The 20,407-nt window shown below is 34.0% G+C and overlaps 1 protein-coding gene across 6 annotated transcripts in view; it reads left to right on the top strand.

Moving 5' to 3' along the window:
* CNTLN (centlein) overlaps positions 1-20,407 on the top strand; it is a 321,501-nt gene that overhangs the window by 90,614 nt on the left and 210,480 nt on the right. For all 6 annotated transcript variants that reach the window (XR_011531332.1, XM_070589744.1, XM_070589742.1 and 3 more), the window contains exons 7-8: positions 2,504-2,662; positions 13,333-13,527. Coding sequence is in view for 5 of the 6 variants with exons in the window: in XM_070589744.1 (XP_070445845.1) it covers positions 2,504-2,662; positions 13,333-13,527 (354 nt within the window). In the remaining variant the exon portion in view is untranslated. The remainder of the gene's footprint in view (positions 1-2,503; positions 2,663-13,332; positions 13,528-20,407) is intronic.

The following is a 20,407-nucleotide window of genomic DNA, read 5'->3' on the forward strand; positions in this document are numbered from 1 at the left end:
ACAACAAATATTTAATAAGGGACAGGAACTGTCCTAGGTGCTTTTTCTGTAGCAGTGAACAAAAAAGTCCCTGTCTTCACAGAGATTTTATTAAGATCATCTCCACATCTTGGTTTTCTGTTGATAATTCTGAGAGGCGTGATGGTTTCCTTTTGATACTTTTCTAGACTTTCCTTCAGTAACTCCTACTCAGAGGTATACTTTTCCTCTGGATATGCACAATAAAATTTTTTTATTAATTCTAAGTGTTTCCCCTTTTAATAAGTCCTATTTGTTTTTCTTTACTGTTTTTCAAATGAGGAAAGATCTAGACTAATTCAGTGTTTTCCACTGATCCAGTTGTGTGAGGTTTGTAAGCCTTGTTTGTTGCTTACTTTCTTGCTGATTGAGTTCCACATTTCATATTCGCAACACTGGTGTACAACTCATTCCATCTAGTTTCAGAGGGTGGTGTGGGGAGACACAGAGAAAGAAACACATCTATATAGTGTAAGATTATGTTTCCATTTCACTTACTGAGAGTATGCTCGGAAAATAGCACAACATGACAGACAAGAACATGCTCTTCCCTTAGTTGATTTTTAGTCCTCAAGTGTCTCAGAGTATGAACATCTCCCTACTCTTGAGTGTGTTTCTTCTGATTAAAGATGCATTTATTTTGTTCTACGTGACCCTTAAAAGCAAGCCAACTACTGATTCTGGACCTCTCTTTAAGAAATAGCAAACGTCTAGCATTGGAGGAGAAATAAATTTGTTATGTTTTACATTGTATTGATAGATGGTATGTTTTATCTTCATCATGTTCCCTTCCTAAATGCAACATTTACTTAGGTCTCCTAACATATGTCTTGACTACATACCCTGATATCTATTGCCTATCTTCTCTGATAATTCTTGCTAATGTTATTCTTGAAAAATGGCAATACTCAGCAAGCATTATTACTGTCAGTCTCTTCTCCCCTCTTCTGCTGAGTATTATATTACCTGGACACATTGTGCCATTATTGATTCTCTTCTCTTCCCTCCCCCAGTTTTGGACTATTATTTTCTGCAACTTTCAGTTTTTTAGATAGTTACAGAAAGATGGTACTATAGTCTGAAAGTTAGTGTTTACCCAAAATTCATATGTTGAAATCCTAATGCCTAATGCGATGGCATTAGGAGGTGGGGCCTTTGGGAGGTGCTTAGGTCATGACGGTAGAACCCTCATGAATGGGATTAGTGTTTTTCTGAAAGAGACCTCCGAGAGCTCCCTTGTGCCTCCTGCCATGTGAGGACACAACAAGATGTCTATGACCCCGAAGAGGGCCCTCTCTAGACTGTGCTGGCACTCTGATCTCTGACTTGTGGCCTCCAGAACTATGAGAAATAAATTTCTGTTGTTTGTAAATTACCCAGTCTATGGTATTTTGTTATAGCAGCCTGGAACATATACATACAAATGGTGTATGTACATGTATCTGCGTGGATGCAGGGCTTGTCGTTGGAGAACATTAATATTCTAAATCTCTGAAAAGCGGAGCTCATTTCTTCCATATTAATATTCATCCGTCTTCGACAACTGTCTGAATATCTCTTTTGTGCCTTCTTTAAGATTTATCTAATATGAATGAATCACCAGTTTGAGCTTACAGATAAAGAAAAAGTTCCATTAAAATATAGTCTCCAAAATATACACTATAAAGTATATTTCTGTGAAATACATATCTATAAATATTTTTCTCTTCAAATTGAATATACGGTACTTTCCAGTTTTATTTGAACTGTGTCACGCAGGATTTACTACCACAGAAATCTGGAAACCTGTATCATAGAGGTGTGGTTTTTCTGGACCTTTCATGCCGTCATTACTACGACCATCAGTTCATTTGTCCTCCTGCTTACAGTTCCACCCTGGTGGGTTGGAAGGACAGGTTTCACCTGTGTTTCTCTTCTTCTGACTTTTTTGCCTCATCATTTCCTTCAAGCTGAATTAGAGGAGTCACAGGAATCCAAGCCCAGGTCCTTGAGGTTGCAAACTAGTGGTGCTTTAAGGAACTTTGGTTTGAAAACTTAATTTGCCTTTTGGGATTCTTTTTAATACATTTAGATTTCTGTATAAAATAAAATGAAAGATTGAATTACCCTGTATTCAAAACTGTGTGACAACTATTGTTGGCATCAGTACTTATCAATTCTTGGAAGTGAAGTGTAACCTAATTTCAATAAGAAGGTGGTACTATGTCTGTATATCCAGACATTTTATTACTATCAGGCTGTAAAAGAAAATTGATGAGTATTTGGCTTTGAAAGTCAGAGTAGTTCTATCAATACTTTCTAGGTGTATGTGATAAATATTAAATACTTTCTATGTTATTTATTTTATTAATATGTTTGCCTGCAGTAAAAAATTGTAGATGAAAAAATTGGAAGCTGATCTGTAACCTTAGATGAACACAATTATTTTACTGAGATGATCTTTATTCATGCTCCTCTCTATTTATTGCTTGCTTTGCACAGGAAGGAGTTGCAGGAGCTGCAGAATCTTTACAAACAGAACAGTGCACATACAGCACAGCAAGCAGAGCTGATCCAGCAGCTTCAGGTTCTGAATATGGACACACAGAAAGTACTGAGGAATCAGGAAGATGTTCACATAGCTGAAAGTATATCATATCAAAAAGTATGCTTTTATTCTGTCATAAAAATGTAAATTTATATGTATGAACTTATAAAAATACATAGAATTCAAATTTTTTCAAATTTCAACATTTCTTTATTAGTCCCTTTTATATATGTTTCTTCAAAATTAAAATGAAATATGATTCCATTTGGTAATATTTAAAATTTTTTGTTTTCTTTATGGCTATTAAAGCTGAAACATTTAAAATATAGATGCAATTTTATTCTGTAGGATATTGTTTTTATAAATTGGTGTTTTGATATCTAGTGTGAAACATACTAGGACTGTAGCCCCTCAAACCAAAAAGGATTTGGGGAATGGAATTTCTCAGCCTTCTATTACAAGAAATTATTAATCAAGTGTGATTCTAGTTTATGACCTAAAGCAGTCTTTCATTATAGAATCTGTACATTATTTTATTGGCAAATCTGCACAAACACAAATGAGTATGCTGATGAGGTCTTCAAAATCAATATTTTCCACAGATTTTTCTCTCTTTACTTTGTGTGTTTCTTTTAAGTGGTCATTTTACCTTACAGTTGTTATAGGAGCCCCTCAAGAAGACTTACCCAGCTATTTAGGTATGCTGACTGACTCAGCAGCAATAATTATAGCTACTAATTAAAAAAACCCCTTTATTGGTTTCTTTATGTTTTGTATAACATGCTAAGTTATTTACAGAAATAATTTAGTTTCTATATAGGTCAACCCCATGAGATTGATGTTATTTCCTCTTAATAGTTGAGGCAGCCAAGACATACAGAGGTTAAATAGTGCAATCTATGTTATTTGGGGATTTTTTCTGTCTAAACTTAACTCTTCTAAAAAAGCACCATGAAAATCCAATCTCTATAATTAACATGAAGTAAATAACTATTAAACTTTAAGCACGTATTTTAAAATGCTGCTTTGGAACAGCGGTTTTCAGTCTAGTGTGTGTTCCCTTCGAGCTTCCCTCGGGAGGCGGGTGATGGCAAGCAGAGGACAGCCCCGTACTCTCCACTTGGGATAGAGCAACTCCACCTTTTTGTTTGTTTTGGTGGGATTGCCCATTATGCTTTTGTTTTAAACCAGGCTCCATTGCTAAAATGACTGGAAAAATTGGACCTTGTTAGTTAGTAGCCTTGATTTTTTTCCTTTTTCACTTGTATATGTAACTGGAACGTTTCTCTCTTAATTTTTGCTTAGAAGTCCCCTACCCATGGCAGTTTACATTCAGATGTGTGTTTAGGGCTGCTTGTTATTGAAGTTCTTAACCCTTTTCTCTCACGTGCTAATGCTTCTTTTTCTGTTTCTCCTCTCAGTCAGCAAGAAAGAACTTGATAAGGAGGAAGAAAAAGGCAGTATTTACTTTGCTATTTCCTTTTTCAATCTTGTGTTCTAAGATTCCTTTTTTAGTCTTGCTTAACTTAAAATTTAAGACAAAATGTTTCAGCCTTAATTCTACTTTTTGGTTGATTCTCCTGCAGCCTCTGCAGAAAGCAACCATCTTTTTTATAACATATCTGAGAACTTTATAAATTCGATATAATTTCAAACAATGGAATACTTTAACATTTTTATTTAAAATCATTATTACCAAAGTAATACATACTTGTGATAAATTTTCAAATAATACGGAAGTGTATGAAACAAAACATAAAGTCCTCTGTCCCCTACCTGCAGCCCTTACCCCAGAAATAACCACTCTTAATATGAGAGTATATCCTAGAGTTCCTCTAGAAGAAAACATTTTAAAATTATTTTCTCCTTTTTGATTATATGAAAATTACATGAATACATTATGTAAAAGATTGAAATAATATAGAAGTACTAAGAGTGCTAGTCTAACAGATTTGAGTTCCTGTCCACTCACGCCAGTTCATTTCATTCCCTGCCCCAGGGATAATCATCTGAGTAGTCATTCCAGACCTTTTCCATGCATTAGATACTGTGTGTGTGTATCTCTGTGTGTATGTGTGTGTGTACATACACAGATAGCACAAATTAGGCATCTTACAATTTTAATATTAATGTATGCTCTGCTTACTGTTCTTTAACTTGTTTTCATGTAATATGTCCTGGATATATTTCCATGACAGAGCATACAGCTCTTGCTCTCCTCTCCCTCCTCCTCGTCCTCCAACAGGTTTTACCACAATATAACATGATGACTATTGAGATCTCTCTCCCCAACTTTTTGTTATTATAAACTTGCCTACAAAAAGACGTGTTCCCCATTTCTTCTACAGCATCAGTCTCCCTAGTGGATCATTCCTAACCACATATAAAAATGCTGTTATGTCTGATCTGAGAGGGAGACCAAAACAAATAAACAACAACAAATGCCTGTATTCACCCCACCATGTTCCTTTCCTTCTCTTCCTCCCCTTCCTTTTCCATTTCCAGCAGTATTCCTTGAAAAAATTGTCTTAACTTGTCTCAAAGTTCTCTTCTCCCATCCTCTTTCGTACCTACAATAAAGTTTTTGCCCCTTTTACTCCACTAAAGTGTCTCTTCTCGGAATCCCTCGTGACCCCCACGGTCGCTCAATTCAGTGCTCATATAACAATCCTCATCTTACATTACTTATCAGCAACAGTTCTCACAGTTGATGACTCTTTGTCCCTTGAAACACCTTTTGTTCCCCCTCCTGGCTTGCAGCACACCACAGTTGTGTGATTTTCTTCCTTCAGTTTCCAGCTATTCCTTTTCCATTTCTTTCTGATCTTTCATAGTCTCCCTGTCCTCTAAATATTAAAATGTCCCAGGCTAAAATCTTAGGACCTTTTTTTCTCTCTGTTTAAATTCACACCTTAGGTGATTTTATCCATTCACCTAGGCTTTCAAAATCATCCTGTCCTTTTGCTGATCACTCCCAAATTTGATTATTTACTCTGAATTTCTTCCCTGAACTCTAGAAAAAGAGTATATCTAATTGCCTACTTAACATCTTTTAACTTGGATATCTAATAAGCATCTCAAACTTCACATGTTCAAAACCAAGCTGTTGTCTGTTCTGCCTTCAGCACATGTCTGGAATTCTACCACTTCCCACCACCCCTGCTGTCACCATTCTGTCCAGACCACTATCATGTATTACCTATCTTATTGCAGTAGTTTCCCACTTTGTTTCTTTGCTCCTGATCTTACCCCTTTTGAGTCCATTCTCAGTACAGATGCCAGGATGTTCTTGCTAAAACTTAGTAAGTCAAATCAAGTCACTCCCCTCTTCAATTCCCTCTGTTGATTTCCTGTCTCATTAAAAGTAAAAGCCTAAGTTCTTACTACAACCTGTGAGACCTTACATGATCTGGCTCCTCAGTACCTCTCAGATCTCATTTTTGCCTCCTCTTCCCCTTGATCTCTCCACTTCAGCCACACTTAACTTTGTTTTTTCCCTTGAACGTGCCAGGTAGTCTTCAACCTCAAAGCTCTTCCTCCAGGTATCTGCATAGATAACCTTTTTACTGCCTTTATTCTTACCTCTTACAGCTTAAAATCTAGTTGATAATAGACATTAAATAGGAGAAGTCGCAATGATGTGTTTTGTAGTAGTAGAAGTAGAGGGAAATATGTGAACGTAGCTGGAGTCTGCTCCTAGGTTAGGAATAAAAAAGGCTGTCCTGATGAAATGATATCAGTGATGTTTATTCTGAGAAGATAAGAAGACATCAATGAGACGAAGAAGTTCCTTGTAACTCTTCTATGTGAACTCTAGCTCAAGTCGTAAATTCTGTAGTCAGTATCTACTAAATTTGGAGAGGTAGAGCGTATACACTCTTATTTGGAGAACTTATGATAACCTGAACTTTGATCAGGGGTACTTTTTGAAACCTCACACACCTTCCTTTGGGATTATGACTGTCCCCTCCAAGAATCATTATAGATGATGAGAGATGTGATGGGAATATGTTGTGCTTATGAATAGTATGGAGGCAGAAAAAAATAAAGAGCAAACTGAGATCTACCTTTTTAAAGAACTGGCTTACTTTCCCTTGTGTTACGTGAATTTTTTGTCCTGTCTTTTTTTCCAGTTTGAATTCCCTTTTCTTTTTGTTTGTTCCTCAAAAGTTACTTCTCAAGGGTTGGGTGGGGGAAACTTTACTGATTTTTAACTTGTTACTCATTCTGAAATTGTAGTTCTCACTGTATTATTTTAATTTCGAAGTTATTTTAGATCCTTGTAGTTGTTCTAAGGTTTTCATTAGTATACTCAACTAGACTTAATTAAAAAATCCCTGATCATTTATTTATATTTTATAAATTCTGCTCGCAGTTAGTAGACATTGCAGTTAATTTTTTGTTAGTAGTCTCTGTGTACATAGTTATCGATAAAAACACAGAAGAAAAACTTGTAATTCCATCTCCCAGAGACAAATACTGTTAACATTTTAAATATTTCCTTGCAGTTTTTTAAAATGTATTTTAACATATCTGCAAATATGCTAATATCTTTCACTTCACATTATATTAAAACAATATCATGACATATAACTATTTTGGAAATAATAATATAGTTTATTTAACCATTTTTCCAGTGTTGATCATATATGCTGTTTAAATTTTTCACTATTGTAAATAAAGCTACAATGAACATCTCTTTCTTGTTTTCAGGTTCAGACTATTAGTATTCATTAGAGAATATTGAATATGTACACACTCACAGACAGTCACATCCAGGAAGCCGTTCCTTTTATGAAAAAACCTAGTAACATCATACTAATGGTGTGTAGTTCACTCTTAATTAGTTCGTACATAAAGATAGTCTTGTTTAAGTTATTACATAGTAAGAATGCACAGGGGATCATGGAGTTTGAAGGGGACCTGCATACCACATGCAAAATGATCAATAAATGTTAAATTATTGAACCTTAACGAGTTGTGTACAATGATATCCCACTTTGGATAATGCAATTTAAAAATTGTACATGTTTATTTGAATTCTCAGAGTATTTTAAAACTTTACAGGCATGTATTTCTATCTTAATTTAAAGATTATTCAATTCCGTTTAATTTTTAACTATTTGAGTAAGTTAATGGTTCTGGAGTGGTATAAAAATGTGGAGAAACTGAAAATACAAGTGGTGGAAGGCCTTCCAATTGGAGCACAATCATAAATAAAGATAAAGAGTATAAAATTGTGCCATAAGCTGGGGAGAATCTGTGTTTCCATTTACATACATTATTTTAGAAATATATTATGTAAACTGAGGTACAAATGTAAGTCACCTCCAGCAACCATGTAATAATAATGGTTAACGTATATTGAGCTTATTATGTATCAACCACTGAGAAAAGGGCTTTTGCATCACTATTTAAGCCTCATACCAGCATTCCTTATTATTTTATAGATCAAGTAACTGAGGCTTAGAGTATTGTGTAAAGTCAAATAGCTACCAGGTGGTAGAATTCAAATCTAGGTAATCGAGTTCAGAACCTACAATCTTAAACTGTACTAAAAGGCCACGGTATAGTTCAGTTATACATGGAATAATGTGGTCTTATCTTTTAAAGGATTCTGCAAATAGAGTCTATAAACTTGCATTATTCATTCTCATCAAAGTTCTTTCAATGCTCAGTAACTTTTAAAGTTGGGAAATTTATCTTGATATCTAAGTTAAATATTATTCAAGAGATTCCATTGCGTTCTTTTTGGTGAAAAGGGAGCCTAGCATATCACTGTCCTCTGTGAAAAAAGCCCCCATCATTATTCTTCAGTCATGTTTCTCTTGATTGTACAGATTGGATTTCTTTTATTTTGCTATAGCATTGCAATTTTTAACTCTGACCTTCTGCAGATTTTTTGTTAGAACTCCCCCCCGGCCCCCCGCTGAAAAGGTATTGGTTGTAGAGTTCAGGATTTTTAAATTTGGGAATGATCATACTACTTTACTTATCATAAATAAACAGTATGCTATTATTCACACTTCCAGTGTTCATTTACATCAAATTATTCTAATCCTAGAGCATTTTACTTAATACTTGTTTTTGTTCCTCTTCCACATGTATTTTTTCTAGATTTTTTTCCCCAGTAAATTTGAATTATCTAACAGGCCATGCAACGATGAGATAGAATTGTTTACTTAAAAATTAAGATTTTTCACATGAATTTTATTATTTTCAAATAATAATTGGTGTTTAGCCATAAGGCTCAGGTGAGTTATATTACATTTATAATTTATCTCCAGTTCTTACTGAGCTTATTTCTTTAAGAGTTAGTTCTTCTTAGTTTACTGTTTCTAATGGAGTTTCTCTGCTCTGTTCTCTTCCAGTTCTCCTCTCTTCTTCACTTTTTTTCACTTGCCCTCCCATTTCCCCTCCTTCTTCCCATTTATTAATTTATATCATAGTATCTGTCTCATTATCTGAAAAGATAAAAACAATTGTCCACAGTGGTAGGATGAGGGGAATGAGGAGGGGAGACAAAGGTGAAAACATTTTTGAGCACAGGAAAGAGGTGAGTCATACTTTCCCACAGGGCTCTGTAACAAATCATTGGTCTCATACGTAGAACTGCCTTCCAGACAATGTGGAGGGCTCCTCTGCAAGAAAAATACCCACCAAGTGAAATAGAAGTAAGCTAGTGTTTTCTTCCTCTGAGCATGTCGCCATATATGTGAGTTTTAATGGCTTTTCTATCTTTGCATGTCATTTATATACATGTGTATGATTTAAATATAGATGGAAATTGTATCTGCATTTATGATTTCTAGACCAGCTAACATATTAGGGGTACTAAATATGGATTTTATCACCTTTTATTCTATTTAATGATAATTACATGACATGAGCTAATATTAATACAGGAAAATAAGGAGTCAGGTTATACATACTTTTACTTTAAACTGCATATTAAATCAGAGTTTTCTCTTCCCATTTTTATGCTGTAAACAGATGTAGCTTTCACTTGTAAAATTTATTGTCTCAACCAGAATAGCAAATAGTATATTTACTCACAGTATGGAAAATTTTATTCTTTAAACAAATTAGTCATTGGGTCACAGAGCATGTACATTTCCAAAATTGTTAAGGTAAATAAAATATCTTGTTTCTCAACACTAATAAAAATATGAGAAGAAGAGTACTTCAGTCTAAGCCCCTGAAAATTAAATGACTTGGAGTTTGGGGTCCTATTTCAGGAGATAACTTCCTTTTGTCTCCTGGAGATCCTCTTAACCTTTTTTCACTTTAATTTCTTCAACAAAAAAATAGCATGAAAAATAGTAAGCATAATAAATTACTTGTGGATCATATAGATTGATACCTCTAAAGTATATAGGGAAACATATGATTAAATGTTTTTATAGGCCAGAATCTTGCAAAAGATTCTGATCCATTCCGACTTTTTAGACTATTAAAGAAATTGTAGAGAAAAGAGCTTCTCTGAAAACTGCTGTAAGCAATTATGATTGCTAGTAGGGAAAAAGTTACTAACTCAGGATGCCTAGACTAATGCAGATAAATGAATTGTTATATTACCTAATTTACTCACTTGAGAACTTTTTTTGACTCACTTTACCGTTATTAATAGGATGAGAATAAGATGTTATTTAACCAGGAGACTGGAACATCCTAAACCTTTGCCTCCTTGAAGATCGAGAGAAATAAACATTCTATTACACTGAGGCTTTGTGGCCAAAAAACACTGTAGAAATAAAGGTAGACTTAATCTCCTTAAATGCTTTTTTAGCCAAATTTACTAGTGGACTGGGGCCTAGAAATAAACATGGCTGGAGGGCTGTCTTTGCTTCCTTTACTCTAAGTCCACAACTGAGTGGTCTTAGTGCTCTTAAGTAAGTGAAATCCAATCAGCCCTCAACGAAAATAGCAATTAGGAGATGTATATTTGAAATAAGAACTAAGGAATAAGAGAGAGTTTGCCTCAATTCCTAGAGCAAGGCTGGTCTAGATCGTCTGTTCCAAGCTTTCTCAGTTCCTTTCACTAGCTGCTTGGAAGGATGGATATTTTCACAGAAAGACAGTTTGCCTCAGTGTCTAGAGTTGCTCAGCTAGTCATACCATATCACACCAGGCAACTTCTGAATAGCAGTACAACTGCGTAAACTGCATGGCAGAAAGAGCAAAGTAGGGAACACAATGAAAAAAGAGCGGTTAGTCTGCATTTTTATGGAAGCAAGAAAGAAGGGAGAGAAAAGAGGAGATAAGAAAAGAGACATTAAAATAAAGCTGTCCTGGGGCTGGCCCAGTGGTATAGTGGTTAAGTTCACGCGCTCCACTTCCATGGCCCAGGGTTTACAGGTTTGGATCCCGGGAGTGGACCTGCACACTGCTCATCAAGCCATGTTGTGGTGGTGTCCCACATACAAAATAGAGGAGGATTGGCACAGATGTTAGTGACAATCTTCCTCAAGCAAAAAGAGGAAGATTGGCAACAGATGTTAGCTCAGGGCCAACCTTCCTCACTACAAAAATAAATAAATAAATAAAGCTTTCTTCCATGAACGAGTAGGTCCAGAGCCTTTTATCTGTAAAGGAAGATCCCAAGACATAACACCTAAGAAAAAAGTCTACCACACCCTTGGCACTATTGGCCAGTAAGTTGGTCCTCAATCCTGTCTGCACATTATCATCCTGCCTGCACCTTGGGCAATGGGAGGGGAACTATGAGTGTTTCTTTGTCAAAACTATGAGTTTTTCTCAGTGTTCATGAGATTCTCAAATGTTTGAAATCCATAAATTAAAAATATTTTTTATTGAGGTATAATTTGAAATCTGTAAATTCTTTTATAGTATTTTATATTATTTTCCTCCAAAGAGATTAAGTTTGTGCTGGTTGGGTAAAAATGGGTTAGTATTAATAAAGCATACAAATAAGAGAGAAAGTGGTTAAATTATCTCTTAACTGAGAGTGACTCTGTGCCGTTGGGCAGATCTTCACTCACCCTAGCTTCAATCTCCCTAGTCAGCTTAGCTCTCGTTTTCAGTTTTTGCTTTCTGCTTTCTTAACCTGAACTCGGTCATGAAAGCAGCAACACAGCACAGGTAGGTCACTGTAAGGCCCACTCTGATCCCTTTATTGTTCCTCAAAGCTGTCAGGTTCCTACCGTCTCTTCCCTCCTAGAATATCTGATGGTATCAGCTGTGGAAAGAACACTGGACATACTCCTTGGTATAAAGGTAACTGGAAGAGAAAGTACACATTTATGTCAAAATTCTTTATAATCATAAAGGGAACCCTTCCTTGATAAAAATTGCTTAGACTTTACTGTAAAGTAAAATCGATGATTTAAAGTATCCATAATAATATAGAGGTATAATCCCTTATAGAAAATAAAAAGTATATTGAGCTAATTATATGTCAGAGGAGTGCTTTGGAGGGTCTTGTTTTCATGACAAAGTATATAGCTGAGAAAAAGCGTTAAGTAAAGAGGTTTCGCAACCTTCTTTTTTATTTTAAACTTTTAAAAATGAAAGTGTAGCATACATATAGAAAAGTACTCTGCCATCTTTTGTGTAGTGAAGTTTCTTCCCATGAGGCAAAGCCAGCTAATGGAAGATTCTCCCCATCTTCATGATCCTCCTGTATTAGCTACATAATTTTGAAATTCTCTTCTTGGGGATTTTGATTTTGTTATAAGATCTCGTTATCTCACTATTAGTCTTGTTAAAAAAAAATCTTAATTCTTGGGTCACTTTCCTAGTGTCATCAGCAAATATACGTATGAATTCTTTATGTAAATCAGTTACCACAGATTGAGTTATGCCTCATTAAATCACAATCATAAATTAGGATTTTCATCACCAAGTAGGTTCATGAGTTTTGGAGGAATACCATTGTTAACCATATACGACTCTCTGTATGACACCACTTATACCATATGCTGTCTCAGAGTTTTAATAAACTCTGGTTTTAAATTTATTTAATTCATGTTGCCTTGAGTTAAAATAATTTTAAGGTTGTCTATCAAGCCTTTAAAACATTGTTTCTATTTTATCACACTCTGTTCAAGGTCTTCAATGATTTCCTGTTGTCTACAGGAAAAAGTCCATCTTCCTTAATCTGGTATTCAGAAGTCTTTACATTCTGTCTACAGTCTTATTGCCTGACTTGGCTCTGACTCTTCCTTCTGCCCCTCCTCCCATACTTCAGCAGCAGATGCTGATTTATACTAAGTGAGACTATATCAGGCAACCTTAATGAACTCAACGAAAGGCTTAGTTTTTCTTTTTTTCTTTCAAATGTATATGTAATGTATATATTATGTCCAATTAGGCTATTTCCTACACTCCCTCCCTGTTGCTTCCTATCACTGTACATTTTTTCCCATTTCTGCCATCTTTAGAATGACTTATTGTTTTCATTCAATTCCTATAAATACCGTTGTGGCTTAGTTCAAGTCCTTTTTTTTATGAAACCCTCCAAAATTAATATAGGTAGGTTAAAGTGTTTTCATCCTCCTTAGAAATTTAGCACATTTTTCCTTTATTACACTGGCCAATAACACATACTATCTTTTTACTATCAATTGTAGTTTTATATTGAGGTTTGATTATATTATTTAGTTTTCTTTGTGTTTATGTCTTGTTTCCCCTCTGAGACTATTAAAATAACTTGAGGGCAAGGACTATGTCATATACAGTCCTTATATATATGTATATGTGTATTTATATACACAGACAACTATTTAATTGATTATTAATAAATTTGGATGTATTTTTTGAAACAGCTTTACAATGAGTTACATATTTGTTTTGAAACCACGAAGTCAAGTGAAGCTATGCTCCGGCAAAGTGTTGTTAGTCTTCAGGATCAGCTATTTCAAAAAGAGCAAGAAAATGCTAAATTAAAGGAAAATCTTCAGGGATCACAAGGAGCACCCTATCCTTATCCTCAAGAAAATGATTCAGACCACTCAGAACAGGTGAGAGACATTTTCTAAAAATATTACCCAGTGCAATATCATATTATATCATTTCCTACTATTGACTAATACATAAAAATTTAAATAAATTTGCATATATTAGACTATAATTTGTGGCAGATCATTTTGTGTTGTGCTATTTTTTGTAGACATGAATATTATATATAATATGGATTCATAAAGAAACGTATGTAGAAATACAGGGTATATCTGATGTAGTTATTGTGATGAAACATTTGACTGATAGACAATAATGAAGAGCAAATTAATAGGTCATGCCCATTTTGAGACTTTGCAACTGAATGAGGTGACAGGATGGAGAGAGTATTGAATACGAAGCCTCGTAAAGTACTTGCCATAATGCCTGGTGTATGATACTTAATCCCTTTTAGTCCCAATTCTGCCACTACCTTGACGTATGATTGGGACAGGTCAGTTGACCTTTCTACCTTTCCCTGTGCTATTAATTTAGGTAGTACAAATGTGTAAACAAATATGCAGGTTCAGGATTTAAATGAACCTGGGATCAAATTACCGCTCTGCCTTGTGAGCTTTGTGAACTTGAACAAATTTATTAACTCTTTTAGCCAGTTTCCTCACAAATAAAATGTTTATATTAATGGTATGTATGTCATAGAGTTTTGTGAGGATTAGTGAGAGGATGCGTGTTAAGTGCAGAGCTTGGCATATAGAAAATGTTCAGTAGTCCCCCTTTTAGGTAATCTTCAAGGTAACTTTCAGCTCTAAATATATATTATAAAAAAATCTTATTCCTGTAAATTTAAGTGTTTTTAAGGCACTCAGCATATCTTTAAACTTTAGGATTTACTAATTTAGTTTAGAAATGGAATTAATACAAACAGATAATAGAGTGCTTACGTGTTTAATGATCCTTTAAAAATAATTTTTGAACCTGGCATATTTTGTCTTGCAACTCAACCTTGAGACAACAATTTTTAAATTTGTATTATATTGCATTTTTTGGACATTAGGTGCACAGAATTGGATTAAGTTTGTTTCAGAACGTGGTATTATGTTCCATGCATAAGTCTATTATATTTATTTTAATTAATTTGTTTATTATAATCGACACCCTTGGTCCTACCAACTAATCCAAGGATAGGATATTACTAATGACTGACATCTACTTGTATGCTCCTGCCTTATCTGGTATCCCCTCTCACCAGAAGTAACCACTAAACTCTTTATCATTTCGATTATTTTCTAAAACATTTTATCACATAAGATTCATCTATGTCATTTGGTATAGCTGTTCATTTATTTTTACTGATTTGAAATAGTCTACCCTATGTGATTGTATCATTAACTACTTGTGCATTCATTTGTAGATGAGTATTTGGGTTATTTCCAGTTTTTTGCTATTATGAATAATGCTGCAATTGATGTTTTTGTACTTGATTCTTGGTACACATGTGCATACATTTTTGTGGAATATATATCTAGGAATGGAAATCCTGGATTTAGGGTGTGAAAATGTTACATGCTTTATATTTTCTTGATATTAATCTCTAGGAGGTTAAATTGTGGCAAATATCTCAGTGTGTATCTTGTCTTTTCATTTTCTTTAACTTATCATTTGATAAACAGAAATTATTAATTTTAGTTTAGACAAATTAATCTTTTATAGTTAGTGCTTTGGCATCTCATATAAGAAATCCTTCCTTACCCCCAAAACAAGAATGATTTGCACCTCTGTTTTCCTGAAAAAGTTTTCATGCTTTCCTTATGTCATTTATATTCACAATTCATTTGGAATTGTGTTTTGCGTATAGTATAGTATAAAGAAAGGAATCATTTTATTTATTTATTTTTCCCCAAATAATATCAGTTTTTCCAGAGCAACCTGTTGAACAATCCCCCTTTTTCCTGTGTAGTACTGGGCCACCTCTCTCTCATACCCTAGTTCAGTATATTCATGATTTCTTTCTGAGCTCTATGTTCTCTGTATTTCTATACAATGTTACATCCTCTTAATTAATATAGCTTCATAAGTCTTTGTATTTGGTAGATCTACTCCTACTTTCTTACTGTTCTTTGAAGTGTCTTAGCTATGTTGGCACGTAATACTTAAATATAACTTTAAGTATAATTTATAAAGTTTAATGAAGAACATTGTTGAAATTTTTCATCAACAATTTTAAAGTGTAACATACTAATGGTAAAGTGTACACACCTTAAGTGTATAACTCAGTGACATTTTATAAAGTGGACACATCCATATATATACTACTCAGAGCAAGATGTAGAATATTACCAGTGACCAGTAAACCTACCTAGTGTTCCTTATCAGTAGCTACCCCCACAAAGGTAAGCAACTATTTTGAATTCTGTCCTCACTGATTAGTTTTGCTTATTTTTGAAACTTACGATTTTACCTTTAAACACTGTGTCTGCTATAGGTTTTTTGTAAATATCTTTACCACGTTAAGGAAGTTCCCATCTATTCATAGTTTAAAGCTTTTTCACAAAGAGGTATTGTGTATACAGTGTATCTTTTAAGATGATGCTAAGGCTTTTCTCATTAATTCTGTTAACAAGGTGAATTACATTGATTGATTTTCAATTATTCAATTTTGCATTCCGGAAATAAACCTAACTTTATTGTAATGTTTTATTATTTTCATATATTGCTAATTAAATTTGCTAATATTTTCCTTAGGATTTTTGAATATGTATTTATGAGGGATATTGGGCCGTACTTTTCCTCTCTTGAAAGTTTCTTGTCAGATTGATATCAAGGTGATGCTGGTATCCTAATATGAATTCCTAAGTATTCTTTTTTACTTCACTAGAAGAGTTTGTGTAAGACATATTTCTTGCTTAATAATAAACACTGAATGCTTTCCTTCTAAGATAAAGAACAAGTCAGTTCTTTTCAACTTTATACTGGAGATTCTAACTAATAAAATAAGGCAAGGAACAAATAAAATCATACCAATTAGAAATAAGGAAGTAAAATTTTTTTTATTCACACACAACATGAGTATCTGACTAGAAACCCTGTTGAATCTCTGATAAAGCTCCTAGAAATAGTAAGTAAATTTAGCAGTGTTGCAAGATACAACATCAATTTGTAAAAGTCAGTTGTGTTTCTAAATACTAGAAACAAATAATTAGAAATTGAACTTAAAAAAACAGTCCCATTTATAACAACACCAAAGCCTATGTAATAATTAAGGGTAAATTTGACAAAACATGCACTGGACCTATACACTGAAAAGTACAAAACATACCAGAGTGTAATTAAAAAACATAACATAAATGGACAGCTATGCCAAATTGATGAGTCAGAAGATGCAGTGTTGTTAAAATGTCAATTCTCCCCAGGTTCATCTATTTATCATGTAATACCAATCAAAATTCCAGGAGGCTTTTTTGTTTTTTGAGAAATATAAGCCAATTCTAAAATTTATAGGGAAATGCAAGGGACCTAAAAGAGCAAAACAAATGTATTATGAAGAAAAAAGTTTGAGGACTTACACTACCTGACTTTGAGACATATTTCTCCAGCTGAAAAAATCAAGGTGGTGTTGTATTGGCCTAGTGATTGACAGAATAATCAGTAGAACGAAATAGAGTCCAGAAAAATATCCACTCATTTATGTTTCTTTATAGTACTCTTGACACGAGGGTGGAGTAAGTCACTTTATTCTTTTTCAAGAATGCTCTGTGTATTCTTACTCTGTTGGTTTTTATAGAAATTTTAGTATCAGGTTGTTGATTTTACAAATAAGCATTCAGTTAGAAATGTTTCTAATTTCCATTGTGATTTTCTTTTGACCCCTTGTGTTATTTGGAAGTATGTTGTTTGTGTTTTAAATATTTGGGTTTTTTCTCCTATATATCTTATTTTTATTCACTCCCAGTATACTTCTGCTGTGGTCAGAGATAGTACTCTGTAAGACTCCTGTATTTTGAAATTTATTGAGGCTTACTGTATGGCCCAGCATATGGTTTGGTGAACAAACTATGTGTACGTGGAAATAATTCGTATTCTACAGCTATTGGGTGGAATGTTCCTTAAATATCAATATTAATCACGTCCTTGTGATTGATAGTGTTCAGATCTTCTGTCTTTAATGATTTTTGTGTTTAGTTTTTTTGTCAGTTTCTGAGAGAGGTGTTAAAATCTCCCAGTAGGATTGTAGATTTTTCTCTTTCTCCCCTTAATTTTGTCAAGTTTTGCTTCATGTACTTTAAACGTGTTTTATTAGGCACATACATATTTCTGATTGTCATTTCTTTCTGATTAATTGAACCCTTTAAAATGTCACTTTTAACTATGATAATATTTTGTTGACTTGAAAGCCAATTTTATAATGTTAATATAGCCAATCTGTCTCTTTAATGATGACATTTTTCATGATATACCTTTTCCTATCCTTTTAATTTCCACCTGTAAGTATCTTTATATTTAAAGTGTACATAGTTTAGTCCTGTATTTTTATTTGTTCTGACAATTTCTTCCTTTAATTGCTGTGTTAATTCATTTAAATTTAATATAATTATTAATATGATTGGCTTTAGGTATACCATTTTACCATTTGTTTTCCCTTTATCCTGCTTTTGTTCCTCTGTCCTCTTTTCCTTTCTCCTTTTGGGTTAAATGACTGTTTATGTATTTTTTAAAAACAAATTTAAAAATTTCACTTTTCTGTGTTTTGAATTCCACTGTTTCTGACCATAAGTCACTGGGAATTTGTTTTGTTGTTCACTTAAATGTGTTGTGTCAGTATTATATAGCTTTTTGTTCAGTATTTTACCTCTGGTTTTAAGTGTTTTAACTATGATGTTCCCAAGTATGATGTTTATTGTACTCATCCTTCTCACGATTTGCTGAGCTTCTTGATTTTTGTAATTAATATATACCTATGTGTATATATGTATATATATGTATACGTATGTATTTTCTTTTACTAAAGTGGGGAACATTTTTTATATTATTTCCTCAAATATTTTTCTGACTCCTTTTCTCTCTTCTTCATTTGAGATTCGTATTTCACTTGTGTTAGACTTTTCAGTGTTGTCCCATAGATTGGTAGGTCTCTCTTCATTTTTTTCAATCTTTTAATATCTGTGTGCTTCAGGTTAGATAATTTCTATTAATTTACATTCAAGTTAACTGACATTTCTGTTGTCTCCAATTTGCTCTTGTCTTTTCTGTGAATTATTCTTCAAATGTTGTATGGTTCAGCTCTAGAATTTGCATTTGAGTCATTACTGTAGTATGTATATATCTGTGGAGTTTTCCTAATTGTTCATATCTTACAAACGTATTTTTCTTTACTTCCTTGTTATAATGGTTAAAATGGATTCTTTAAAATCGCTACATTTTAATTCCATCTTTAGGGTCTTCTTGGGCTTGATGACTAGTGGTTTTCCTTTGCTTTGAATATGGGTGACATATTAATGTTTCCTCTATGTCTAATAATTTGGGATTGTATGGTGTATATTGTAACAGATATGTTATAGATAATTCTGGTTTCTGTTGTATTACTCATATAAGGCCTGAAGCTTTTTTTTTAAAATCAGAATTTAACTAGATTAGACTTAAACTTCAAGCCCTGTTTCCCTTCAAGGGGGTACAGTTCAATTGTTAAGTTCTTTCAACCTTATCTGGATTGCTCAGCGGCCTGCCCAATGCATGAATAGTTCAAGTGTCAGTCATAGTTTTGGCTCTCTCCTTTCTAGAATTTCCTCTTTTTCTAGCTGCAGTGGTAGGCCTGAGCTTTGTCTTCTAGTTCTTCAAGCCAGTAAGACTGTAAGTTTCTATCAGAATTTTATCCTCCTCACATGGTGTCTATTGTGGGCCACCATCAGGTAAAAATTCATAAAGATGGGAAACTTACTCAATGCTGTTCCATTTTCCAAGTATCAATTCTTGTTCAGATTGTTACTGTGTTTGATCATTCTCTGTTACCTTTAGGTAGTTGTTTTTATATTTTGCTCACAGTTTAAATAGTTATATGCAGGAGGCTTAATCTGATAGGATCAGCTCAGCCCTTATTCTAAGTGGAACTTCCCCGGTCTTTGACTTTTTATTTTTTGAGGAAGATTAGCCCTGAGCTAACATCTGCTGCCAATCCTCCTTTTTTTGCTGAGGAGCACTGGCCCTGAGCTAACATCTGTGCCCATCTTCCTCTACTTTATACGTGGGACGCCTACTACAGCATGGCTTGCCAAGCGGTGCCATGTCCGCACCAGGGATCCGAAGTGGTGAACCCTGAGCTGCTGAAGCGGAATGTTGTGAACTCAAGTGCTGCGCCAATGGGCCGGCCCCAGTCTTTGACTTTTTAAGAGTGTATTTTAACTTACTTTTTATCACTTTTCATGTAGAGCCAGAAACTTAATACCCTCTCCTTTATCTCCTCACTTGTTTTTGCTGTCATCTTACATTTTAATCCTGCATATATTTTTACCCTGTAAGACATTATTGGTATTGAAAATCAGTATCCATTTAGAATTTTTACCCTTTTGAGTGCTTTTCATTCTTTTTTGCAGTTTTTTTGCATTCTGTTTTGCAGATCCTTTAGGATCTTTTGCCGTCTGTATTAAGCATTCCTTTTAGTATTTCTTTTAGTGAGAGTCATGCTCCAATGAATTCTCTTGTTTTATATTTCTCAGAGAAGGTCTTTTTTGCCTTCATTTCTTAATAGTATTTTCCAGGTGGTTAGGATTGTAGATTGGTAATTTTTTTTTCTTTCAATATTTTAAAGATGATACACATTATTTTCTGGCTTCTGTGTTTTCAGTTGAGAAGTCATCTCTCTCTCTGTTGCTCCTTTAAGTTAACATGTCCTCTCTCTGATTACTTTTTATGTTTTCTCTTTATTTTTGGTTTTCAGCAGTTTTTATATGA

This window comes from Equus przewalskii, chromosome 22, assembly GCF_037783145.1.
Source record: "Equus przewalskii isolate Varuska chromosome 22, EquPr2, whole genome shotgun sequence".
Lineage (NCBI taxonomy): Eukaryota > Metazoa > Chordata > Mammalia > Perissodactyla > Equidae > Equus > Equus przewalskii.